Source organism: Syngnathus acus, chromosome 13 (genome assembly GCF_901709675.1).
Source record: "Syngnathus acus chromosome 13, fSynAcu1.2, whole genome shotgun sequence".
In the NCBI taxonomy this organism is placed as follows: domain Eukaryota; kingdom Metazoa; phylum Chordata; class Actinopteri; order Syngnathiformes; family Syngnathidae; genus Syngnathus; species Syngnathus acus.
Window position 1 is genome coordinate 8,859,211 of NC_051098.1, and position 27,927 is coordinate 8,887,137.

The window sequence follows — 27,927 nt, forward strand, 5'->3', positions numbered from 1 at the left end:
CACATTTATTTCCAATTCCAATCAACAGAACAATCAGCTTCAGATGTTTTCTTTTTCTTTGTGTACTGCAATGCTGGCATTACATCAGCAAACAATTTAGTCTGATTTTATTTTGTCATGGAAGTAATAAATAAATTGGAATGTAATGGTGTAAAAATGGTCTGAAATGTAAATAAAATACATATATGTGAAAAATCTACTCAAGTACAGACATTTTTGTACTTGCTCATAATATTCTCGCCATTGTTTGAACACTGCACAAGGGCATTTAATTATTCAAGAGCTATTTTAATCCATAATAATTGCTTCACATTGAACTTTGCATGGCAAATATTTTTAGTTCCTGATTGCACAGACATGCACACACAGTCATAACAAGCTGTTTCAAAACATGTTTTGTTGAAGGTTTTGTGTCCTTGACCCGCATGCAGTTAGAACGTCACGCATGGTACACAGACAGGGTGTGTCAAAAACAAAAAGAAACGGAATTTTACTTTCATTCCATATGAAGCCCAGCACGGCTTCATCCGTGTATTGTGAAGTCCTTAATCCAATCTTGAACTTGAATCTGTTTATTGTGAGCTATTTGACAAAAAGAACATTCTTCATTAAATGTCCAAATACATCGTTCAAAAATGCAAAAACTCTTCAACAAAACAACTTTTGCATTGGTTTTCGTTAGATCTGTACCTTTTGTAGCTGGTGAATGTGTGTGTGCGTTCCCATTAGCACATCCTCCCCTTCGAGTCGCACTTCTTCTCACATAAGCTCATTGACAAAAAGCTGTTAAATCCTGTCAGGGTTGAATGGACCCACCATCAAAATGTACTGACAGCCATCGTCTTCCTTCCTGACAGAAACAAGCAATAGTGGAAAACATTCTCAGTAAAAGCAAATGTTAGCCCATTTCACACGGCCCAAATTGGATAAATGAATATTTGCATGGAATAGTTGCTGTCAGATGATCTTGAAAGTATTTAAGACAAGTCATTAGCAAGGCTGAGTGTTGGAGAGGGGTGTGAAAGTGACAGGAAACACTCTCAAGGAGTAGCCGTGATCAAAGGTGCCACTGACCATTTGACAGGGAAGCGTCAAAACCTTGCAGAGCTGAAAAGAACTTGGAAAGAATACAAGCTGCCTCAGATTCTTCAAAGGCACAACACACACATATGCACGCACACACACGCACACACACTGAGCCAACAAAATTAGAACAGGTATATGATGATCTCATTTCAATTTACACCATTTGAATTTCTCCATATGAAGCTTGAACCTAGTTGAACCCAAAGCTGATCATTTTCCTCCACCAACGCCATCTTCTCTGTCTCCATCACACATGAGGCAGGACTCGAGCGTCTTCATGCATCAGCTGAGTTTTGGTTCAAAGGTCATCTTACTTAATGCAGCAGTTGGCCCGAGAAAGATTTAACGGGCGCTCGGTGGCATATGGCACTGAAAAGGATCCCCTGGGGAGCCGGCAGCCACCCTCAACTGTCTTTGACTGTGAGAGAACAATCACTTGGAGCAGGAGCAGCAGCAGAAGGCTGAGTACTCCATGTGTGTTTAAAAGCATGCTACTGCATTAATAAGAATCTTTTTTTGTTTTCATTCTGTCAGGAATGATTGGAACCAGGGTGACCAAATGCAGCTTGAAGCGGGGTTTATTGAAGGGAAAGGAGTTGGAAGGGAGGTAGGTGGGGAACCGAACACACAGACGGGATAGAGACTCACGGACAGCAAACAGACAGAAGTCCACTTGGACACGGATAAAATTCTGACCCTGAGCCTCCAGACAAGACCGACAGGACAACACACAGGCAGGGCTTAAATACATAAGGTAACAAGAGGAAGCAGGTGACAGACATTACGGCGATGAAAGGGTGTGGCTGAGGGAAGTTGCCGGCCGAGCGTGCTCTGGCACGGACGGGCGTGACACATTCACTCACAGAGGCCAGTGAGCGTGCAGTTGCAGACTGAGGTTGAAGTCACATCACTGTGAGCACGCACGCCCTATTATCTTCGGATTTAATTGATCGAATTGAGTTCATTTGGGATTTTGATTCTTTTCCATAATGTGACTGACCCTTCTAACTTCAAATTTCAATACAAATACCCCATTAGGAACATGTCTAAAATGTCATTTGATTTAATTGTTCATTTGTTTTTGAATTTCTTAATTATTTTTGATATCTCACTGGTGTTGGGGGCTCCCTGAAAAGTGCTGATTTTGGAGGATTTCATCAAACGTCAATATATGAATGAATAACTATTGTTATCTCAAAATCCATTTTGTCCCCTAAAGTGTCACATACATAATCATCAAACTAGGCATGTGTAATTCTGCCTAGTAACTATAAAAAATATACTCAAAACTTGGAATTTTTTGTCACATAGCACTACAATTTTTATTTTTATATTTTATTCTGAACATTACTGTATGTGTAAAGACATATATAAATCAGTGGCTGCAGAGAACCTAAATCTATTTGCTGATACCAGACATGTTTTCTTTGTTTAGTGCGCAATTAGTTTTGTCCATTTTGTGACGTTGGTCATGTAGTCTCTTTGCCCTTTCAAGCAAATCATTTCTTTGAGGCATTAAGTAAGAAATTCACAAAAAGTCCAACTAGGAAGTGATCACAAATCTGAGAATCAATCATTTTCAAATAGTTAATGCTTTTTGGGCCCCAAGTTCAAAACACAACCGTGCGACTTCCAATCAGTTTTGTGCACGAGAGCCACTTTGGCTTTGTATTTTTGAACTCCTATCTTTATCACTTGTTGCTTATTTATGAGAAATATTGATAACTATCTGTGTAATATGTATCATATGATGCAGTCTTTCAACGGTTTAAATAGTTCTTGTAATTTTATTCGAACATTATGTCAAACTTTCAAACACAAATTCCTACAAACAAAAATGCACAAAACTGCACTATAATTGAATCTAACCAGACTCATACAGTGGCAACAAAACATTGTACGCGACACATTTTCATGTGCCAGTCCCGCTTATGTATATATTTATGCATTTACAGGTCAGGCTGTTTCCTCCCATTCACGCACCACTCTCATCAGTGTGGAATTAATTGACTTCTTTCTTTGTGGGAAAACAGTAAGGCGTAAAAACATTTTCCATTTCCTATTCCTGATGTATGAACCACATTTCCATTCTCAATGCGGAACGTATCTAAGACCGCTGGGTCATCCTTATCACTGTACTGAGATGTACAATTAGAGCAAATGGAGTTTCTTCGGGTTTCTTTCCTCTCCATGCACCGAGGCGTGGAGCCCATACGCAAGGGAATCATCGCACAATTGCGCATTTAGGGGCAGTTCTTCACTGTTCACAGTAGTAACATGACAGGGGACTATGCCCATCTCCAGCTACACTTACGTCTGTTTACGACAAAACAGGACCATAGAAACCCATTTCAAATTGAATGAAAAGAACAAAAGAAAAGGACAACCACAAAAACTACTGAGTGGGATGTCCTTGGTCCAGCCTGTGCTACATTCCGAAACCGAACCCAAGTTTGTTGAAGGACTTGAGCTGGTTCCGGGGCACCGAGCATCCTGACTTTGTACAAAATAGCAAGAGGGTTGTTTTGGCAGAAATATTGGATACATATTTCTTTGCTGTGGTCCCCTGATTTCCTCTATTATTCTGTATTCACAGAATACACAAGGATTGAATACAGTGCTGGAAACCATCGAGGCATGCATGTCTCCGCTAAGTTAAGTACTCTTCGATTCGTATGGATTTCATACTCTTTGGGGTTTGGGGGGGGAATAAATAATGGTGCACATTTCCTCTTGTGTGCAGGATTCATACTCCGGTTTAGATTAAATCTCCGAGTAAAGTGATATTTAAGGTCCTGCAGATGACTAACATGTAACATACACAGTAGTCAACTGTTAATACAATCTTGAAGTGTTTTGGCAGTAGCATAAGAAACCCTGGTCTGGTTTATAACAACTACAGAATAAATAAAACAAGTTAAATGCACGTCTTGTGGTGTGCATCTGATTGTCACTGCTGAGGCAATTTACAGTCAGACTGCGTGTCCCGTCCCGTGGCTGATGAGTGACGCTGACACTCGTCAGTCGGTTTGCCTGACTACAGAAGTGCTATTCGATGGTCCAAAAACTAGGATATACGTATATATATTAAAAAAAAAAAAAAAAAAAAAAAAAAAAAAAAGAGGTCCCTGCTGACAACAGCACATCAGTTCCAATATTCGTCATGGGGAACAAATGTGACAATCATGTCTTCTTCCATTTTAAGTTACTTTCATAAAGTTGAACTACACATTATTAAATGCTCATGTTGTCTCCCAGGAAAAAGGGGGAAATTAAATAAAATGGAAAAGTGTACATTTCATATCTGAGACTGTGTTGAGACAGCTGTACAGCATAAAGGCTCTGCGTTAACAGACTGCTGCGTGATCCCACTTTCTCAGAGTCAACAAACACGCTCGCAGCATCCACACAATCATCACAGCTTCAGTTCATCTGTGTTTAAGAGTCTTGTTGAGGACGGCCAGGCACATGGTTGTTGCGTGTCACATTTACAATGTTGTGTGTCTGAGTGTTCGTGTGTTAAGGGTCCATGGCTGGTCAAGTGTGTCTCCTCTCCCTCGAACGCTTCATGAGCCAGGCTCCAGTTTGGGCTGCGACTCCTCCGTTTGGCTCTGAGCATTCTCGCATTCTTGTCTCAGCTCCTCGCCCATCTCCCCCATGTCCATTTCATGGAGGTTCTCCTCGATGTGGTCCTCTGCAGCATCTTTGCAGTACAGACACTCCTGAACACACACACACACACAGTCACGTTAAAGGTTTTAGTTGGTTGGCATGCTTTGACTGGCCAGCACACACAGATAAAAACATTTGCATCTCAAATCTTTTAAGGATTTCACTGCGGACCTTCACATTGATAGCTGCAGGTAGACCCCCTCTTCGCATCCACGGGTGTTCCTCCAGCAGCTCTCGCCGCTGGTCTGAGGAAAAGTGGGGCTGGCTCTTCTGCATCTGTCTGAGCCGTTCCTTGTCTTCCCGCAGGATCTTCTGAATGTCCCTATGGAACAAGTCATGCAACATTGTAATGTTCTGCTCAAGGGAGGGATAATAAGCCTCACTCAGTGTGCATTTACAATTACAAATCACCACTATTGCTCTGAATCGTTGACTCACCTGCATGGCATTTGATACGTCATCATGGCCTTGTCGTCAGCATTGGCCATCAGCAGCCAAAGAGGCTCCTGGAGAACGTATTTGATGAAATGCTCGCCCTCGCCTTTGGCCGACGCCTTGACTTGTGACTGGCCATCGGCAGAATCTCCTTCTCCTCTCGCCTTGACTTTGGTTTTAGTCTTTGGGTCATGTTCCAAAGAATCAATACTGCCAAAGTATTTGCTTGTGTTGCTGCTCCCTACATAGCGGTTAGGAGAAACAAGTCAAATCAAATGGGGCTTCAAAGCAGCTATCTGTTGGCTTGGATTGGCAACTCTGGACAAACCTGTTCTGCTGCCTGAGGCTCCACTTGCTGATGTACCGCAGCCATTGCAGCCAGAGCCTGAGCCCGAGCCCGATCCAGATCCTGATCCTGAGCCCATGGAGCCAGATGTTGCTGAACCAGTGCCGGAGTGAGAGTCCTCCTGCTCTTGGAGAAGGATATCCAGTAGGTCACAGGATGATGAGTGACCGTCACTATGTGCGCCATCTTCTGGAGAATTAACCTGCATCGTCACCTAACACGAAAAAACCCCCACAAAAGTTGGAAAAGCTGCCATTTGTGCGATCATTTATTTGCAATAAAAGTAACTTTTATTTGTTCATACATTAAACAAAAAAAGTGGACCACACGCTACCTATAGTAACATTACGAGGTGTGATGGAGTGACATTCGACACATTTCCCAAAAAACTGACAACCTCGATGTGCTGTCATAAAACCATCTGAATAAAAATAAATACATTTACACTTAAAACATGTAAATCTTATGTATGAAATCAATAAAGATGAAAAGGAATGACATTTTGGCTATGATTGGCTCATTTTGTATCATTTTGTCAACAGAAAACATTTTAATTAATAAAAAGTTATTTCATCTAAAATGTTCATTATTTTGTTCCTTTACATTAAGTATAATAACCTTGTAGTCATTCGAATACCTACTCTTGTACTAGAGAGGACAAAGCGCCTACTGGTAAACGGACCTTAAGCAGAATATCGAAGATAGTGGGGAAAAACAAAAAAAACAACAACAAAAAAAAAAAAAAGACCTCTCACCTGCTGAAGATTGTCAGCCTTGGCTGAGGCGGTCGTGTTCTTTTCCCCTGCAGGTCCTGCTACAGCAGAACATGCCGCTGGACTGGTGCCCTGAAGTCCAACAGAGGCCACTGTACTGTCCTGCCGTTCCACGGAGCGTTGGCCCTCTTCCATGCTGAGTAAATTGAGCTGCAGGGGCGAGCTGCACCGTGACTCAAAGAGCGTCGGTGACGTGGTGCGCTCGCGTGCTCCAGACGCCGGAGTAGAAGAGCGAGAAGCCGCCCCCTCTCTGGGCTCCAGACCTGAGGCTTTAGGGGCTTGGGTGCTTAGGCTATATGGGAAGGGCTGAGGTGGATATGGGGCTTGAGCTACAAATGGAGTCTGGACTGAGAAAGTAGGTTGGGCAGTGAAGGGCTGCTGGGCAGGATAGGTGGTTGGCCGAGCCTGGAATGGTTGCTGGGCTGGAAAGGCAGTCGGCACGGGGAAAATCTGTTGGCTGGTGAAGGGAGGTTGTGTTTGCATGGTGTACGCTGGCTGCGGCGTCTGAAAGGGCTGATGGCCATTGAACTGAGGTTGCGTCTGAGCCTGCTCCAGGAAAAACGCTGGTCTGGGAGCAGGTCCCATTTGGCCCAAAGGTCCCATTTGAGGGAACAGGTAATTTGGTAGCACATAAGCCACCACTGGCGCAACAATGGGTGCGGGGAAAGGAGTGGCAGTGGGAGGGACTTGGTTGCTCTGGCCCTCAACAAATCCTGTGGAAAGGGAGGGGTCGGGAGGGGGGACCTGTGCTGGAGCCGCAGGTGCCGGTGGATAGAGCTGGTACGCGGGCACCATGGCTGGGTAGGACACATTGAAAGCTGACAATGACGCTTCAGACGGGGACCATGACGTTTGGTTGAGGCCCTGAAGAGGGGGGCGGGGTTTGCGGTTCGAGACGGCGCTGTCTGACGACTCGGGATGCTTCATGCGTGGCTTCTTGGACTTTCTGTTACGGTTCCCCTTTTTGGCAGTAGTCTCTGGCCGGGTGGTGCCCTGTTTGGCAGCACCTCGTAGTCCCGATGGTTCTGAAGTGACCAATTACAAGGTCAGAATGTTGTACTTCACAATATCTGCATTTCACCAAGAAGGTCATTCAACACATCAAGGACACAAACACACAAAATACTAGCTCAACTGACAACTAGCTCAAAAGACTATGACAAACTAGAATTCATATTAGTGACCGTGTATGCCAAACATTTCACAGGAGTGGAACATTTTGTTTCAACAAAGCAAAAAACCAACTCCTCATTCTATTCTGTTTCCGCTGAAAGTATTTGTAAAACTAGTTTTGGCACCAAAAGTCAAGACAGCCAAACCAAAGGGCAGGTGAAAGTAGAATGAGATTGTCTCTTATGTGGTTCAAGACTAGTAAGTAGCTATGGAAATAGGCCATACTTGAATTCAACTTCAGTGCTCATATCCAGGGCCGGTTTGTGCTATGGGCAATATGGCTGACCGCCCAGGGCGCAATCTACGTGGGCGAGCGCTCTCAAGATAAAAAAAAGAGGGCGGCGGGGGACAGCAGAGGCCGGAGAGGAAAAGGGCGAGGGATTCCAAGGCCACACAACTGCTTCTGAATAAATTGTAAATTGCACTGCATTCATAAAATAACAATACCTATCCACATGTAATCAATTGGGTTATGTGGAAATTTTCCGCACAAAAAAATGGACAGTGCACGCACTATGTTATGGCCGCATTACCTGATGCACGCATACGTGACGTGATCAATGTTAAGTTAAGGTTGTTTCAGGGACCGGATGGTGTTGGCAAAAAAAATTGTTTCCGGAAGGGGGTGCCGCGATGCATGGTTCACCCAGGGCGCAAAAGTAGCCAGGACCGCCTCTGCTCATATCAAGTAAAACGCCCCAAGTTAGAGGGAGTGAACTTAGTTAGTGACAATCCATATACAGTCATTTCATGTTGTCATTCTGAAAATATTGCTTACCTTCAGGGTTGACTGGCCCTTTCTGCCTGTGCAGATGGGTGGAATAGTCCTTCTGGAACGTCCTGGCTTTACAGAGTTCTCGGCAGCGAGTGAGGAAGGCCTGCTCTTCTTTCTGCGTGTGGGCTGCCAGCACCTGCTTGGTCAGTCCCAGGCGCTTATAGGCCTCTTTCTCCTGGCTCAGCGGAGATACAACACTAACGGGCGGAGCAGGAGGGGCAGGGCTCTCAGCCACGTCCTCAATTATTTCTGCCAAAACAAACAAAAATACGTCAGTCATTAGGATTGCCCCCATCTAAAACCCTATGCTGCTCTTACACTCTCTTGTTTTTTGCATGGCATTACAACATATTGTTTCGTATTAGCCAGTGTTTCAAGTCCTCATCTCATAGCTTTCTTTTGTCTTCTGTTTCTGAGGGAATTGTAATATTTAACTGCGAATATACACTTACCAGACTCTGGCTGTGGCTTCTTGTCTCCCACATGCACAATGGTGCTGCTATAGCTACACTGAGATGTGATTGACACAACACTTTCGGCCTTGCTGGGTAAGGGAAGGGGTCCCATTGGTGCTCCAACCACCGCGGCTTCGGACTTCTTCAGCGCTTTCATGTTTGACAATCCAGGCTGGCTCTCAAGCATCAAAGCATCTAAAGAACAGAGTCACCCATTGTTCGCTCTGAGTCTCACAAATCTCATCATCCATGCAACCATCCATTTTCTGATAACTGAATCCAATAAAGGCGGCTCGGTGACGCGCTGGGTCGCACGTCCGCCTCACAGTTAGGAGGGTGCGGGCTCGATTCCACCTCCGGCCCTTCCTGTGTGGTTTGCATGTTCTCCCCGGGCCTGCGTGGGTTTTCTCCGGGCACTCCGGTTTCCTCCCACATCCCAAAAACATGTTTGGTAGGCCAATTGAGCATTCCAAATTGTCCCTAGGTGTGAGTGCGAGTGCAAATGGTTGTTTGTCTCTGTGTGCCCTGCGATTGGCTGGCAACCGGTTCAGGGTGTCCCCCGTCTACTGCCTGGTGACGGCTGGGATAGGCTCCAGCGCACCCGCGACCCCCATGGGGACTACGCGGTTCAGAAAATGGATGGATGGATGGATAAATCCAATAAAAGTCATTCACGAGAAATGTAGAGGGGAATTTCTCAAGTGACAGGAAATAATCTAAAAGACACATTAACGATAGTAGTAAATAATAATAATAATGCTGCTGTGAACATATTTTAGTTTTTACTTCACCATAAAAGACATTTGTCTAAGAACCAGAATCGTGACGGCAAAACTGAGATACGAACCGAACTGTGAATTTTGTAAACCCTTCCACCCCTGCTATGTGTCTACGTGGGTGTGTGGACGTATCTGAATCATCAGCCCATACCTGTGTTGGAACCACCAGGAGCCTGCACAGTGTCCTCTGTACACTTTCTGTCATCATCGGAGTTGGAGGAGGTAGTATTTGAAGAAAACTGGTATTTCCTCTTTACAGTAATGGGGATGTTACAGCTCTCCAGGTACCTGAAAGAAAGGTACGGTAGATTATAAATCTTGAGAAGGAATACTACACAAACACAGACAGACACACACTCACAAACACTTACCGGATAACACTGTCAAGGCAGCTAATCTGCTGGTAGGAGCAGACGGTCTGGTCTTTGAAGGTGAATTCATCCATGCTAGCTGCATTACCATCTTTTGCCGCAGAATCCTTCAGACGCACCACTGGACTCTTTTGAGACACTGCCATTGTAGGAAGAGAAACGGAAACTTGTGTCAGAAAGATACACAGCAGGCATGTAAAGGAGTTTAGCACAACTCGTGCGTACAAAAGAAAACAAACGAGCTGCCACGCTCTCCCTCAATTTCTGTGGGTAACCTGTCTCAGGACACTATGCTAGGATTTCTCACAGTAGAAAAGCATCCTGTAACAACATTTTAATTTGATTCTGACCACTTCTATAGAAAACAGTGACACCTTAAAATGAACACTTTCAATAATTGAAGAATTGAGCTTACCATCAGAGTTCTTCTTTTCGGGTTTGGATGGGTATGGAGCTGGTGAAGGCGGAGGGGAGCGCAGGCACACCTGGGAGTCTTGGTTCTTGAGCATGTGAACTCCCTTACAAATCTCCTGGAATGTCCTGGTGGGCTTGGCCTTGCTTGTCTCCTCAGCTGTGTTCCCGTTGCCATTGCTTTCACTGGATGAGCCATTGCTCACCTGTTGTTCGTGAGAACCGTTGCTGCCGTGGCTACCATAACCACTGGATCCCATGTTGTGAACCGGCTAAGGGTAGAGAAGCCATTACAGAAGCTGGCAAAAGCTTGTGATAAGGTGTGTTTAAATAAACTATAATGTGTATACATACTTGTAGGAGAAGCCTGTGGATCTGCTCACTAATTTCTTGGATGTCTGAGTCCATCATCTTCCCTTCATTGGGAGCCAGGGCTGCAAAAACATCTTCATTCACAGGAGCCCTGAAAATAACATCAACCGTGTCAGTAAAACCACTTGAATATGGACAACGCCTGTATAAATGATCAAAATCTAAATTCGCCGTCAAAAAGGGTAATATAACTTTTAATGTGTGCGAGTAAAAGACTTACATGCGGACTTTGTGCCTGCCGATGACAAATGAAACTTTGCGGCTCCATGGGTTGACAAAGCTGGACCAGCTGGTGTCGATTGTAATGTATTCGCCATTTCTTGCGCAGAAGCGGATTGAGGAGTGGTCAAAAGGCTGGCCAGCATACTTTAGAACTGTTGGTTGAAGGCAAAGTGTTTATGAGATGATATGGTCATGCAAGTAATTCACAAGTAGTAATTAGTATAGCCAGATGGCACATATCAAAAACCCAGAAAGAAATCTAGCCTTACTCTTGCGATGCACGGCCAGCATGATAGGCCTGTCATTCGGGTGGAGATTGAGCAGTACAGGTGTCCCGATCAAGTCCTGGGGGAGGTAACCCAGCAGCGGAACAGCCCTGATGGAGAATATAAGAATATTAGAAATTATTTCCCACATGCATCAACATAACCTCGTTCATTAAGTTCAAAAGGCATTCTTTTACTCGCCTTTCATCCACATCCTGAAAAACACAGTTGGGGGTGTGTGTGGTGGTGAAAATGCGCTTGTCAGGAGGGATTCTGGGTGCTAGTAACAGAGAACAGAGAAAAAAAAGTCTGCATTAGCCCTTTGCTGAAATCCAACCAATTTAAATCAAGGATGGAAAAGAAGTACATTTTAAATTGCCTAACTGGCCCCCATCAAATTCATATTTCTAAAGCAGGAAGTGAATCATGCTTCTCACATATCACATTAGTGGTCTCACCTTCATAACCGGAGTGCACCCTTTCTGCCAGCAGAAGGCAGCAGAACTGTTCCTCAGACAATTCCGCATCTTGAACTTTCATTAGGTAAGGAGTCATGCGGAATGGGTAGTACTGCATGTCCCCATAGTGTTCCTTCCCGCCACTGAAACACATAGATGAATAGTTCAATTAGTTTTGTTTCATTTATATCACAAGCAGACTTGCACTTGCAGTTATTTTGATGTGTTGTGTCTTATTATCGATAGTTCAAAGTACGGGTCAGCAACATGGTGCAGTTGCGCACCAACTAGTAATTTTCTAAGAATGTTGTAGGAGTCATCATTTAAAAATAAACACTTGCATAGATTTAGAGAAGTGTTGCGTATTGATATTTATGAATTGGGTATTTTAAACAAATTTCAGAAGTGTGTATCATCATTTAAAAATAAAAACTTGCATAGATTTAGAGAAGTGTTGCGTATTGATATTTATGAATTGGGTATTTTAAACAAATTTCAGAAGTGTGTATGAATCGTACATGTAGCCCTCAAATAGTTTCAAGAAGATTGGTTGGTGACCTCAAGTTAAGCCTTTAATGCGGCTTCAAGCAAGTGACCTAGGAGTAGTATTTTTCTGTGGTGGGGAAAAAAGCCCAAGCAGCCAAAACTAAGGCGGGTAAACCCAAGAATAGCGGTGTTAAGCCCAGTTGGGAAGAAAGTGCAAAACAAAAGGGGCTGAATATTAGAAGCTCTCAGCACTACCCCACACACTCTTTTTGCTCCTGCTTGGTGCGACTTGTCTTACTCAGGGATTGTTAGAGCAGAAATCTATGAATCAGAATCTGCCGTGCGCTCTCACTCACCTGATGCGGCAAAAGAAGGATTTCTCCTGCATGCACTCCGTGGGAGAAGACTCTGAAATAAACACAGGGAGGAGGGTGGAGAAACAGGATGACTATATACTCAACAGTGCGCATGACCAGAATCACCCATCCGTTGCAGTTGGCCAAAACGTCAGTGTAGTTCTACTCAAAAACATCCCCAAACCAACATTTTATTAAGATAACAAAAATACCTGCTGTACTGAAGGTGTATTATTTATTTATTTTTTTAAGATATCTGAAAACGGCAGGAGCCAGCATACACTCCATAATATTGGCACCCCTAGTTAAAAGCCTTCTGGTAATTTTGTTTTTTATTGCTGAAGCATACTCTCTTCTGGAAAATTGTAGTTATGATTCACCAGATACACCAATAAGCTCCTTGAATGGTTATCTCGGTCCCTAGACCTCAAGCTCTTCTCCAGGTTGCTGGATGATTTCAAGAGCTTGTGCAAAGAGAAATGGTCGAAAAACCTTCTTCTCTGTATTCTCCTTCGTTTGAAACATAGGAGTAAATTAAGTGTTGTTTTGTTAGAAAAAGGGGTATGTACTAAGTATTAACATCAGGGCTGCCAATAATTGTGGCACATGTTTGATGTAAAAAAAAAAAAAAAAGAATTTCCTCAGTGTAGGTTTTTCTTAGCCACTGAATAAATGCATTTGAATTAAAGGTTGGATTTACTTTAAAGGGGATAAAAGAACTCATGAAAAGTTACAGAATACATCTTGATGAGGGGTACCAATAATTATGGAGGGCAGTGTATATTAAAGAGTATAATAAAAAACTGTGTGGCAGGTGTCTGCATAAATTGGTTTGTGTGATATTGATCATGCTAATAAAATATGTGCGACGTGTGTACAGACATGTGTGAGTGGGTGGCTCATGTGAAGGAAACGGATGAGTCTATGTGTGCAGGTGGTGAAATTTAGGTTTCATGTGGGTTTCCCACGTGCCTGGTGCAGCTGGTGGGAATCCTGCCCCCATTTAGAGTGTTTGAATGCAACACATCCCACCAGTTTAGAGATTGCTGTTACCTGCTCCAGTGCACATGCTCCACGAGGGCAAGCGGTAAGGAGTCGTGAAGCTGTAGAACACGCTCACGTCCTGAGGCGTCAAGAATTCCACAAACTTGGCATTATGGAACACCTCACGCTTGCAGTTTAAGATGGTCGCCGCCTGATCGGAGATGTAAACTATTTTCCCTGTGATTAGTGAGACAGCCACAGCAAATATGTCCTGCAAGAAACAAAGTAGGTTGCCGTTAGACACTTTAAAAGAAAAAAAAAAAGTACAGTCGAAAGAGGCAACCTTTGAGCAGCAATGAATAAATGTATATCAAGTCAAGGCTTACGTGTGACAAAAGAACTTACAGTGTTTCTGAGGGTGTATTCAGAAGTGATGCTGTTGATCTCCTCAATGGTGTAAGACGACACTTCAAAACCAGGTGGTTGGCTGTCGTTGATCATCAGCATCTGGTAATACTCCTCGTTGGCTGTGAACGAAAAAACACCACATCTGTAAAGCTGTAATTGAAGATGCTGATGCATGACAACATTTGCCCAACAAACATATCCAACATTGATGGTATGTTCTTGTTGCGGACTGACACGAGTTGGATATCTTACCTTTCACCTGCTTGACACACCGTAGAGCATATTTGAGTGTGTTGACAGTGGTGGATTTGCCCTTGTTCCTCTTCTCCTTGGGCAAATGCATCTTCAGTTCCTTAAGGGTCTTGAAGAGCTCCTTCTGTGTCTTCGCTTTAGCCGACTGTTCGCTGCTGCAGAGCGTACACGAGACACATACATGTGCATCAGAGAAAAGGTCTCACCGAGGCTGGCACACTCTTGAGCGCGGGGGTATAAATTGGCGGAGGAATGATGGTGGGAGAGACTGGCACTGAGGTGAGTCAACGTGATGAATTAAGGAGCCAAACATGTGTAAGGTTCATACTAACCTGCAACCACTAGTAGATGGATTGTCCTGCTCGGAGCTCACCAGACTGAAGGCATTGGAGCTGCTTGGTGGCGAGGGGCTGTGAGAGTTTGAGCTGTACAATAAACAACATGGTATTGACAATGTTAAGAGCAAAAGAGCAGCAAAAAAAAAGCGCTTGAACGAGAAATGCCTGACATTCAATTAGTTGAACTTTCCATGTTAAAAAGTTACCAAGGTGCTTAGGGTCGCAATGGCTCTTCGAGGGCTCCCAAGGAAACCAATTAGTCCATGAAAACTTGTCCAGGATTTGAGTTTAGACATTCCAAAAATTTTGCATTGCGCTTACACGGACCAAAAGGATCAGACTAATAATCAAAAATGTTGTCTGTTACTTTAAATTGGTCACGGGTGACTTCATAGGGATAGTTCAGAAGGCAGTACATTAGTTTTAAGAATTAAAGTGCTTGTGAATAAAACTTTTGTGTCACTATCAATTTGAGTCGAAAGAAAGCAAGACAGCGTTGCAGCCATGACTCATACAGGAGAAAATGGCCCCTCTGTTATATTTAATGATCCGTACTTCCATGACCTAGATGGTCCGCTTCCACATAACGGCGGAACATTCATACACGATTGAGTGCGTTAGGGTGCTCTCACCTCTTGTTGCTTCCCGATGACTCGTGGAGAGCGGAATCTTTCTCGTTTCCATTTGAGCTGCCCACAGATTCATTGCCGTGAGACTCATTTCCATGCGATTCGTTGCCATGGGACTCGGTCCCACTCCCACTTGAGCCGGCCATCTCTACATCTTCGTGTAAGCGTGTCCGCTTCCTTTCATCGTGGGGAGAACCAGGCGAGGCAGGGTGCTCTTGGCTGCTGTCACTGCCTTCTGAAGCCAAGCCCAACTCTGGCTCCATGTCGCCCCCATCCCTCCTGCCACAACCCTCGCTGTAACTGCTGGCCATACGGTGAAGTTGGCTGATGGCGGAGCACGGGGAAAGTTCTCCTTCCTCCACTTGAAGGCCGACCCTTTCGCGGGACCGTTCCCGCCCGTCCAGGGTTGAATAGAGGTAATGCTGAGAGTCACTGCTCTCTGACATGGAATGGGCCAATGGACGGGAGATGGGACTTTAAATTGTCTTCCTCATGGCAGCACCACAAACGGTATTGTAGTGGGGTGCAAGCGTAGTTGATCCCTCACCAGGAAGCATTCGCTCTACAATAAAAGAAAATAATATGCATTATTATATTGCAATGAGATTTTCATGCGCAAACAACAAATAATCTGAGCCTGTTCGGAGAAGCTGTACATCAAAAATCCAGTGGTCAGGACTGTGATCCGATCAGACAGTTTGGCATTGGATGCGAAATGACAGGGCACCGTCTTCCAAAATAAACCAACACTCCACCTGCGCATGCACACACCTTCACAGACTACCCATTCCTCAAAAGTTCAATCATCAAAAATAAAAGGGAATTCCAACCTTTTTGGGTGAAGCATTTCAATTGAAAGAACAGTATACAACTATGAAATATCTCTACAGTCAAACGAATATTTCAAATACAGTAGCAGTCATAATACATATTTGCAATCATCATTCTTGTACTCTCTAAAGGATAGCCACCACAGAACACATTTGGATGCAGATTTGGAGCATTGTTTTTCAAGATTAAGTCATCTACTGGAAAACTCAAGTACAACAGCTCTCAGAGAGCACATTTAATACACATAATGGTATGTTAATAATGCCTTAGATAGTCATTCTACACAAACGTGGTCAATTATCCATCTTATGTGACGCAGAGATGCGCAGCAGAATTTGCTCGGAGGCGCAATACGATACAGGTGATGTGCCTTCTGTGTGTCTGATAGCAACCATTCCCTAATACTGTACTAACAAAGTTAATATCAGACATGTTTCTTCAAAAGACAACTTATGTCATTAAGAGACAATACAATTACAATGCAGAAGATTCTTGAAGAGGTACTTCCAGTATGTTTGTTTAATCCACCCTGCAACAAGCACTGTGGAAAAAATCCAAGCAAGCTGCAGCTACAATACTTATGTAAACCATTTTGAGCAATTTGATCATTCTACTCTTTACATAAGCACCTCTGTGCAAAACCCCCCAGAAATACAGGTATTTCTCTTAAAACACACAATGAAGTCTAAGCAGCCACACATCCTGCTGCTTTTCACATGGTCTGAAGTTCAGAGGAGACCTCCTATTGGCTGCAGCCAACAACCAGTCAGGAGAGAACAAGGAGTGTCAACATGTTAAAGTCATAATAGCCAATCAATGGCAAACATCTCCTTTGCTCTCACATTTAAAAAAGAAATAAATAACGTGTGTATATTATATGATATGGTACGTTTCTTAAAGAGCATTCTTCACCACAAAAACACTATAAAATAACCCACAAATTCTCTGATAAATAGTTAAGTTTCTAATGCCACTGAATTGCCAATTCATCAAAGAAAACGTTACAAAACTAGATTTTCATCAGAAGAAAGTAAAAATAAAAACATCAGCATATAATGAAGCATGCCCTGGCTTTGCTTCTGTATTAAACTTATACAGAAAAAAACAAGATACTGTTTAAAAGGGCAAGAGAAAATGACACAAGAACCTGGAAAAAAGAAACTTACCACAGACTCCTTCCACTGAGAACACACAAGCAATGGCAAATAAATAAATTGCCAAGGAAAAAGCTTCAACGTCCCATAGAAACATGCTCGCAGACGCATAAATCTCAGAATGACATAATGAAACTAAAGTCAAGTACAGTAGTGCTTTAAGCACTGCATCATTATCCAGGGGCTGAACCAGTCATACTAGCCCAGCTATCGCAGCATTATACAACGGCTGCTCCAGTCACATGGATTTGGATCCAGCCACCATAGCCTTGTTTCATAAAACCAAATGTTTTCCACTTCATCCAGGCGTGGCACTTCATCGAACTCATTACCAACAGAAATTATAAGAGTAACATAACAAAAGTCCCAAATACAGAGGGAATATAATTGTAACTTGATATCTCTTGTTTAATTTCATTCTGTACAGACACAACATAAACAAGACATAAATAGTTAAATAATTCCAAGAATAAGATTGATTTATATTCCAATGTTTTGAAATAATCCTCTGTGACTTCCTGAATTTTAGACAAATGAAAACTGTGTACTCAGAAGTTAAAAAATTAAAACTAGGGAAACACCGTAGCTCAAAGAAAACAATCATAGATTTATCATGAGTGAGAAAAAAAAGCTGTTTAAAAAAAGCTTTCACAGTTCACTGTGGAAGGGAAGGTTTAAGTTTTAAACTTTAAGATTTCTGTAAGGCCTCAATAACCATATATTAATAATTCCTTCCACTTTTCTATTATGCAGCTGCAGAATTGCCTCATTTCAATCGGTTATCCCCAAACATGACAGAATGTTGCGATTTTTACATTTCAAATACATTTTCACACCCATGAATCTGGCTATGCCTATTAACCGGCTTCCACGTTGGTAACAATGAAGACATCATGTTGACTGACATCGATTATTTCGCATACTCCCATGTGCTTGTACTTTAAAGGTCAGAAAATATACAATAAAAACGCTTGAAAGGGGCAAAAATCATCCCTTCCTCCCCCTCACCCACAGTGACCTGCTATTCACAATCCACACACACGTTGACCTGCAATCCATAGCACGGTACACTGACACAGTTATGTAAAAGTGACGTTTGTGGAGTACAAACAGACACAAAAACAGCATTCGCGTGCCCCCAAAGGGCCCATGTTGCACAAATGGACATCGTCTTCCTTTATAGGTATTCACAAAACAATCAAATGCTATTTCTGCCTTAAAAATAGTAAAAATGTAGAGCAAACAGAGTGGCCGCGCATGCGCAGATCGGACTTAGTTATGCAACTCTGACTACATCTACAAGGAGGAATTTAAGCATAAACTCACCTGCTTGATAAAAAAAAAATCCTCTTTCTGGACGTGTCAGACGACATGTAAAAATAAAGCCGAAAGGCAAAAACAAGACCCACGTAAAGCTCAGTGTTCGTCAATGAGAGACGGCATTCTGACAGGCTGACACAGTAGTCGGCAAGTCCTCCCCCAGTTTCCTCCGGTTTAGATACACCAGCCAATCAGCGAACTCGTAGCGCGACCTCATTCTCTCCCCGCCTCTACCGTTGTGCAATTGGCCAGAAATCGTAGATATCTGTGGAAAACGTGACGAGTTTACAAAGACCTGAGCTGATTGCCCGAAGAACCTGCCAATCATTTTATATAAACAAGCCAACCTCCGCACGTGGAATCCCATGTTACGTGTCTCGCGTGGAGCGAGCCGGTTAGTTGAGACTTCTAAACAACGCGTTGTAGACGGGAATTACATAAAAGCAAAAGACTGTACAGACTTTTAATGGAGAGTCACTCATAAAGCCCTTCGACGATTGCCTATTCACCAGTTAAACCTTTCGCGACGTGTGGGCAAAGCACTTAAACTTTGAAAACGCGAATTGCTACAGGACCTTTCCTTCCCAAAAAAAGCGACGACCAAAAAAAGGTCGGCAACCTGATGCAGTCGTAACCACAACATTAAGCACACTCGGTAAAACCAATAAAGTCCAATAGAAAACTCATCCATACATTTATCCCAGCCGACACCCAGTCAGTCACAGGGCACAGACTAACAATTGTTCATATTGGGATTCACAATTTAGTACAAAGACAAACTCAATTGTGTGTCAAAGGCTGTCTCTGCAGGGTAAAATGTTATGTAACTCGCCCTGGTTTTTGTTTTTTTTAGATAAATCTCATTTTGTTTTGACTTGGCAATTGTGCGAAGAAAGGGCAGTATGATGCGCAAGGGGTCAGAAGCGTGTAAGACAGGGACGGCTCCAGAATTGTTTTCTCCGGGGGCTAAAAGCAGTAATTCATACATACGTGGCTGAGAAAATAATGCATTTATAAATCTGTGCAGCCTTTTCAGCATTTTCTTTTATACTCTAAAATATATTCATAAATTATTTTTCTAATTTAGTAAGCTAATTCTTGTCAATATCAGCATCAACTAGCTACATTTATAAGGGGGCTTAATGAGGACAAGCAAGTGTACCTAATGATGTGTCCAAGGAATGAGCATTATGAGCAGACAGCTCAAGATGTTATCCCATGTTTTAATTTGCATAGCAAGTTGCTCCGTTTTATGATGCTTGTGCCATACTGAAGTCCATATTGTCTTTACTTGGCTGCAACACAGGAAAATGAGTCCATCATGAGCGAACATGTGTTGTTTTCCCATTATGTCATGATAGCCACAACATATTTTACACTCCACGAAAGTAAATCGCACAAATATAGCCACATGCTTGGTGAGGAAGTGCCAATGTCTGGTCAACAATCTTCCCTGCTGTCTGCCAGCCTGGGGTCCACTTAGCACTCCTCTCTCACATCAACCTCCTTTCACTGCTTGCATGCACCCACCATTTTCAGTGGCATCACACTGAGATGCTAGAAATATCCAGGTTATGTCGCTAAAGGCTCTCAAGCACAGCGGGGAAGGCTCTCACTTCCAATTTTGTTACTATGGAGTAGGAAATCTCCAGACTGTGTGAGATGATCACTCGACTTGGAAAGATGGCTGCAGTGAAGGAAGGAATTCCAGAATTTGAGGTTCAGAAAGTAAAAAAAAAAAAAAAATGTAATTGACACAGTTTGGCTTTAGCCACAGGTGCCACAGGTAACCGCACATTTGAGATCCTCAGTGTATCAATGAAATTGAGGTCAGGAGAATGTGACACTCTAGAACCTTCACTTTTTTTCTGTTGTTGCCACTGAAGTGTTGGATCATTGTCATGTTTGTAAAGTCTAAGTGTGTCTCTTACTATCTTCCAAGTTTTTCCAAGAACATGCATTTATCTTGACATCAATTTTGACGAGATCCCCTGTGCCATTGTAGCTCACTGACTCCTCTCCAGTCTAATCAGTTAACACCACTTCTTTTTTTTAAAGACCATTTGAGCTGACGTTGCTTTTGGTTTTGTCTTTACATCCGTAACAATCTTCATTATAGTTTGGCTGAAATCTTTGCTACCCAACCATGGCTTACAATCAACAGAACTACAAGATAAAAAAAATATCAATAATATATAACTGTTTAACCAACCCGCCGTGTTGGTTTACTAACCAGAGAGAGAAGAAGAACTTTTTTTTTTTCCTGTTTCTAACGTCATCCAATGCTTGCTCCAATTTATGCGAGGTGTCATGCGCGTATCAGCCCATGAAATAGGCTCCATTCAATATTCTCCACTCAACACCATCCTGTCTTTTAATAACATCACATCTTCATCACATCATTAGACTGGGAGAGTTTACATCCCAGTCCACAGGTGGGTGGAATTTTCTGAACAAGTGAGTCACCATGTGGGCAGCGCCGGAGCTTTAAAAGGCACGTCTGATTGTCAGGATTATCTAACCAGAAATCCTCTTGGTAATGTGTGTTTATTATAACAATATTTCCTGACATTATTGGGTGGCAAGAATACTGAAGTGTAATGGATTACTGGTAAAAGGTTACTTTACAGGTACATATTCCTAGAGTTGAAATTTAGTTGATAAATGCAAAAGAGCAACAAAAAGTGTAATACATATTAAAGCAGAATTTGGTTGTTTTCAAACCACATTTGATTCTGCTGATCAATATAAATCTCCCAGTCATATAAATCCTTCATGATTCATGTATACTGAACCCATTTAACACTTAAGCTATCGATATGTTTGTGTTTTCATCCACCTGGTTATATTACATAAGTTGATGACCAGCACCAGCAGGTAACAGCCACAGAGCAAACATTGAGTTCTCAATCCAAGTGAGCCAATTAATAAGCACTGCATGGCAACATTTTGCAGATAATGAAAAGAACAAAACTGAGAGGACAAATAATAACAATTAATACTTAAACTACTGCTAATGACAAGGCTCAGAAATGGAGCATTACCCAGCTGATTATCAGAGAAATAAATTGTGTTTTTTTTTATTTAGGTGGTGGTTTTGTCTCTCTGCTGAACTGTGTTATAGAAAATGGCTGACTGGTGATAATAAATACGTAATGATAATGACCTTATTAATAATTAAATTATGTAGTGCCTTTCAAGGAACACAAGAACACCACTGTCTGTTGACACGAAGAATAACAGTCTAAAATAAAATACGTTGCACACCCAACAAGTGCATTTCAAAAAGCTTGAAACACACTACTTTCACAGGACATTACATTTGCATCAATACAAAAACGGAAGTGTTTCATTCATGCATTTTCTGTACCGCTTTTCCCCATGGGGGTCGTGGGCGTGCTGGAACCTAACCCAGGAGTCATCGGGCAGTTGGCGGGGAACACCCTGAACTGGTTGCCAGCCAATCGTAGGGCACAGAGACGAACATCCATTCGCACTTGCACTGACACCTACTGGGAATTTAGAGTGCTACCATGCATGTTTTTCAGATGTGGGAGGAATTTTTAGTTAAACCCACGCAGGCATGGGGTGAACATGCAAACAGACCATATGCATTATTTTGAATGGACAGGCATCTTTATTGAGGCACATTTGTTCTTGCTGTGATCGATAACCTACACTAGACTAAAATATCTTGTGCTTCAAGGTCTAAAATATTTTTGGCAATGTTTGACTGTTTGCCATACTTTAAGCTTTAAGAACAGGGCACGAATTCTGCAAAACTGAACACATGCACACAATCCCCACGTAATGAACAGACCACAGGAGGAAATGCAGCACAGGGGAAAATAACCTTTAATTAATAAAACTTATTAATAGAACTCCTATGAATAACAGCAAACAACAATAAAATTCTGTACATTTGACAACATCCAGTGTCTAACTAAGACTGTCAATGGCTAGTGGTGCAAACTACAGTTGCTACACAAAAAAAAAAAAAAAAAGATAGGCCAAGACCGTAGGGATTTTCTACATGTAGATATGGTTTATATACTCATTGATGGATATTGCACAAAATACAGAGACAGATCCTTGGGGGGTGCACCCTGTCAAAATAATCGCCCAATATAAAAACCGCTCCTGGGAAAAAGTGGCACATTCATGAATAAAGTCGGCAACAAAAACATTTGCTTTTTGTTATTTCTCAGCAAGTCCAATTGTCGTTGGGTGGCGGGTTATTATTATATATTTTTTAAACAAAATAGATTGCATTCATAGTAATTATTGTTTTGGACTTGATTGGACTTTCGGGGAAAAAAGCCATCTCACATTTCTTTCAAAAATGTTCCAGTGTTTAAAGGTCCAATTTGATTCAAGTCAACCATTGTAAAATAAGGACAAAAGGCTCACTCCCATCAAAGTCTCCTAGAATGAGGAGAAGAGCAATAAAGGCATCTCAAATAAAAAAATACAATCCGCCTAAGAAATGGGGTACACTTATAGCCCCACTGCCAAGCTGTACTTCCTGTTGGTGTTGATGGTCCTTTAAAGTATAGAGGAATGTTTGAAGGAACATGGGGCTGTGGTGAGACCATGTACCCATTCGCTTCTACAGTACATGTGGCAAAGACATCACACCTAATGCCAAAGAGCGACACCGGATCAGCCTGTGATGTGGATCCATCCTTGCCTTCAACGTGTCTCTGGTGCTCTAGGAGCGGTTGTCTTTGGCAACATTGTGGGCCATCCAGTTGACTTTGGTTGTCCAGCTCTCTCTCAGAGCCTCATCAAATTTCTGCCGGAACTGTTTGAGTGCCTCTTCGTCTGTTTTGCCCAAAGCCAAGGAATCCTGTGGGGCGGTGACCATGGAAGATAAAGATATTAGGAAAAAAAAAAAAAAATTAAAAAAAGATTTATATCGTGCTTATATAGTGCATAAGAGAGAAAGAAATTGACAAAATTGGATAAACTGGATTAGTGGCATTATGACATTTTCTTTTTTTTTTTTAATGTACATTTCCCAACTGGATTTTATCTGTGCTTAATTTCCACCAATACTGTGTGGCAGAAGTGAGTGCCGCCAGAGCCGTATGTGAAGTACAACACTGCCCCCTGCAGAGTTGTTAGTGTATATCCATACATGTTGCTTATTACAGTAGACAAAAAATGATCAAAACCGGGTTTGAGGCGTTCTAATTACTGTCCTGTCACTCCAATGCTACTGATACCTTATTCATTTTAATTAGGCATCATTGCTATGTCAGCAAGAAATAGTGCTGAAAGGCATGCACGCAAGTGTCTTAATCACCTTCAGGTATTGGATGTCTTTGACCGAAGTGAGCTCAGGCAGGCCAGCGGTAAGCATGAGGGCAAACAGGGTGATGAAGAGGTTCCCATTCTTCCTCAAGATGAGATAAGCCTCCTCACAGTACTGACGGAAGCTGCCAATACAGTCACACATAATGGAACGTCATTCACAACCGCAATTAACGTTGATATTAAAGTGGTTATGTTGAATATGGGTGAAACATGCACATGGAATGTCTCTATGAGCTTATGTTGCCAGTGTGAGAAAATAAGCTAATGTTCAGCTTCATTCCTGAAATTATTTAAAAAAAAATACAGATTACAATATTATTAGTATATATCAAAATAAATACACTAAACTTTGTCTTAAACCGAGTGTATGATCATGTAGCTTTTTGGAAAAATATAACTAATATAAACGTGCCGCAAAACCGCACAGTCTTGTCTGCCACCTACTGGTGGCTACGTATATATTACAGTAACAGACAGAAGTGATCCAGCTGGTAGATGCCATTCCTTTTTTTTTTTTTTAAATTGTAGATATAATTCATACAGCCAAACAATCCTTTAAATATGATGACCAAAGTAGTTTCCAACAGCTTATTGAGACTTATGACTTGATAAAGTAGACTAAGTGGAACAGACCTGCCAAATTTTTCAGTGTACCCAGTTTTGCCCTGTTGTATGACGTGGATAAAGTCGTGTGTGAGGATGAATGGCACACGTTCCCTCTTTATGCCAAACTTTGACTTGAAGTTGCCCAGTATGTGACCAAAGTCTATGTGGAAGAGCTGGTGGGCAGAAAAAAGGCAATGAGCTCCAGCTTTAAATCAGTATTAAAAATATTTATTTACTGGTCTTTGAAGATACTGCACACGAAATTATAATAAAATAATTTTCCAACCTGCCCAGTGCTGCGGACCATGATGTTGTCACTGTGGCGGTCCCCAATGCCGAGGACATATGTGGCTACACAGTAGCCTGCACATGACAAGGTGAACTCCTCAATGGCCCGATCAAGAGCATCTCTGTTTAAATGCAAAAATGGATATTTTTCAGAAAAGAAAGCACAAGCTATACATAAGCAATTACTCATCCTGTGGTACCATCATACCCAGAGTTGCGTTCCTTGAGCCAGTTGAGCAGAGCATCCTTATTGAATGCGGCAGTGGCTGCCACATTGGAGCTGGTCAACTGGATATTGGCAATCGTGTCAGCCGATGACACAACTTCAATCAGCCCTGCCCGGTCACCTGTCGCTAGGCAACCATATGGTACTACCCTGCACGACATATGGCGAGAGAAACAGGTTTTAGGGTGTAAACACACAAGAACTACCCCAGAGCAGTCACTATCGACTATTTTATCGATTATTCCATCGATTAATCGAATAATCGGATACACATTTATTTGCTCAATTATTGTTTTTGACACAGTTGTTTTTGTTAATTGATATTATTTAGTGATTAAAAATCAGGGCTTTTCCAGATATTCAGCCACAGGCACAAGGTAGTTAAGTGCCTCCTGTTTCCTACAAAGCAACAAAAACAAGCAGATGCACTCACCTGAGATCGAGATTAGCCTCCTTCCATAGCAAATCCATTAACCGCAAAATCTGCAGTGTCAACATATCTTGTCTTAGGTCTGGGGAGGAAAAGTGAAATGGGAAAGAAAACACTCTGACAACTGTACAGTAACTAAAAACGCTGCCAGCTCCTCTTGACTTTTCTTACCATCCCCATTCTTAAAGATGATTCCTAAGGTGTCTCCTGCCAGCAGCTTGTTGTTGTAAACAATCCAGAGCGGCTTCATCTTGGAGTCCATGTAGCGACACTTTTGCACACTGTCATATAAAGAATGAGCATGTTTAAAATAAAAAAATAAAATAAAAAATCCCTCTTTAACACATTGCCGACTGTTGTCTCACTTCATGCCTGACAGCAGGATGTTGGGATTTAGAGGAGAGTGCAGGTCCGACAGAGTCTCTGAGTAGCCACTCTGCTTTAGGCAAGTCATCATGGCCTCCTTGGTCAACTTACTCCGAGCATTCTTCATGGTTCCCAGCTTTATTAGCTCATTCACTGACTTTAGCTTACTCAGGGCTTCCACCTAGTTGGAAAATATCCAGAATTAATCAAGGTAAATTATGATTTTGTTGTCTTACTTTTACGTTTTTACCAATCAGCATGCGAGTCATATGTTAAACAGTAGATCATCGATTCCCACTACTGTGCATGTTTGCCTTAAAAACACAGTGTCAGCAATATGTCAACGCAGTATGTGTAGTGTACTTTTCAAAACAGGAAGTGGCTACTGCACAACAGAGTTGAAAAGGAAGGAGAATGTCCAAGGGACCTTCTGTCAGAGCAGCAGAAAGGGTAAAGGTTAAGGGGCAAGGGGGCGATGCTATTGTCACTCTAAAAATACTATAACTCCAATGTGATGGAGATGAAAACAGATTTGTTTTATTCTGGTCTAATTTATATAATAATAATAATAAAAATAATAATGCTAATAAAAATCCCATTTGAATTTTAAGACGACGATTACATTGATTTGGTGTGAGTTTAGATATGTTAAAAAAAGATACCTGTTTCTTTAGAACCTCAATATGAGGGATACTGCCTCTACAGTAGGCTTCGAGCATGAGGGCAAACTGAACTGAAACAGCAGGCATGTGGATTTCTGACCTATAGGTGGCAGCACACACAAAGACTGATCAGCAGGTGGAAAACTGTCTTGCTCCCCAGCTTTCAATTTCATGTTGTAAGAAAAAAAAGACAACAAAAAACATCTCTCTTTGGACTGTAAACAAACAAACAAACACACCTTAAGTGCCAGAAGAGGAAGTGCCCTATCTTGCGATTTCCTTGGGCTCGCTCCAGCAGGAAGTGGGTAAGGGCGCAGTCATAATAGGGCTCATAACGCAACACCTGAACCAACTGAAGCAAGTACTGTGACAGCTCTTCGTTACTTAAGAAGAACAAGAGGGAAGCGAGAGGTCAGATTCTTACACTCCTGAAGATTGACAATTTGAGAGGAAGCATACAAACATGATGATAGTGGAAATTATGGAAATTACAGAAGAGGATGAGACGAAGGATGAGAGTGAAAGGAAATGGGACAGTATTTATGCTTACCTCATATCATACAAGCAGCGTACAGCATACTCTCTGACATATTGATCTGGATAGTTAAAATCCAGAAGCTCCAGTGCGTCTCTTGGACACAGTTTGGGCCAAATCTGAAGCAGTGCTTGCAGCTAAACACAGACAGACATAAAATCAAAATTATTCGGAAATTTTAAACACTTACATATAGGCTGGAGGCATGTAGTGTTGTTATGAATATGTTTTACTTCCAGTAAGAAATTAAGATGATCAGAATTATTAACTTTTCATGACAAAAATATAATGGATTCCTCTAGGGCTACATTTAAACATAAAATAAAATAAACCAGATAGCAGACAAGGGACAGCAGTTAACTTGTCAAAATGAAACAAAAATTGTGGGATGTTTATCCAGCGTGACATTATGTTATGTGCGTTTAAAATTTGTGGCCTTTTCGTTTTACTTTTACACATGCACTTGTGTCTTTTGTAGGCTAATTTGTTTTGGGTAATTTTGGCATTAAATTTGAGTTCAGCAACTTTCATACATGCATTTATCTAGAGCTTTCACTATGAAATATCTTTAGAATCAATTATTCTAATGATTATTCCACCAATAAATCAGTTCAAAAATATTTTCTGCATTACAGTTTACTGTAAAACTGTTTTTTTCAATGTCCATTTATTAATCAGTTATTGTTGTTTATCTGATATTATTAAATGATGAAAGAAAACCAAACAAACAGCAAATAAGCAAGATCTCATGATAGGGAGTGATGTCTTCAACAAATTTTTTGAAACTTAGAGGTACTTCTTGGGGACTGATCTATGCAAATGTTCGAGTAATACTTCTGAGATGGATTCAAATGCATCTAAACGTCAAATACAGATAATTCATGCTAGATCTTCAAATTGTGTTTGTCATTGTAATAAATTCCGTTTTTACATAAATTGGTTCTTATTCAGTTTGGTTTGGTAGGTGACATGCCAGAAAACAGGGAAAATGTTGATCACTGTTTTCCACAGTAAAAGCAGATCCTTGCAAATTTGTTTTAAATTTGGATTAAATACAACACCTCATAAGTTTGCTTTTGTAGGGGACTGCATAGATTTACTTTTTATAGCCTGGAATCAGAGAATTTAGATCATTTTAAGCTA

The 27,927-nt window shown here is 41.8% G+C and overlaps 2 protein-coding genes across 4 annotated transcripts in view; both read right to left on the bottom strand.

Annotated features, from left to right (window-relative positions):
* Positions 1-2,849: 2,849 nt before the first annotated feature.
* On the bottom strand, positions 2,850-18,525 carry LOC119132278 (period circadian protein homolog 2-like). The gene is made up of 22 exons (XM_037267399.1): positions 18,359-18,525; positions 15,051-15,609; positions 14,413-14,505; positions 14,081-14,235; positions 13,826-13,947; positions 13,490-13,691; positions 12,437-12,488; positions 11,595-11,737; positions 11,338-11,416; positions 11,140-11,246; positions 10,869-11,022; positions 10,631-10,739; positions 10,281-10,548; positions 9,866-10,004; positions 9,646-9,782; positions 8,713-8,910; positions 8,264-8,509; positions 6,295-7,337; positions 5,522-5,753; positions 5,197-5,434; positions 4,930-5,080; positions 2,850-4,808 (listed from the first exon to the last, which is right to left on the bottom strand). Exons 2-22 carry the CDS (start codon positions 15,491-15,493, stop codon positions 4,653-4,655), a joined length of 4,467 nt encoding a protein of 1,488 aa, XP_037123294.1. The 5' UTR covers positions 15,494-15,609; positions 18,359-18,525; the 3' UTR covers positions 2,850-4,652.
* Positions 18,526-22,184: 3,659 nt separating this feature from the next.
* pik3cb (phosphatidylinositol-4,5-bisphosphate 3-kinase, catalytic subunit beta) overlaps positions 22,185-27,927 on the bottom strand; it is a 35,580-nt gene continuing 29,837 nt past the window's right edge. For all 3 annotated transcript variants that reach the window (XM_037267425.1, XM_037267424.1, XM_037267423.1), the window contains exons 13-23: positions 26,800-26,921; positions 26,489-26,632; positions 26,250-26,349; positions 25,587-25,768; positions 25,393-25,502; positions 25,225-25,303; positions 24,774-24,941; positions 24,564-24,687; positions 24,305-24,450; positions 23,661-23,793; positions 22,185-23,201 (exon numbers count right to left, since the gene is read on the bottom strand). In XM_037267425.1, coding sequence (XP_037123320.1) covers positions 23,064-23,201; positions 23,661-23,793; positions 24,305-24,450; positions 24,564-24,687; positions 24,774-24,941; positions 25,225-25,303; positions 25,393-25,502; positions 25,587-25,768; positions 26,250-26,349; positions 26,489-26,632; positions 26,800-26,921 — 1,446 coding nt within the window. In that variant the 3' untranslated portion in view covers positions 22,185-23,063. The remainder of the gene's footprint in view (positions 23,202-23,660; positions 23,794-24,304; positions 24,451-24,563; positions 24,688-24,773; positions 24,942-25,224; positions 25,304-25,392; positions 25,503-25,586; positions 25,769-26,249; positions 26,350-26,488; positions 26,633-26,799; positions 26,922-27,927) is intronic.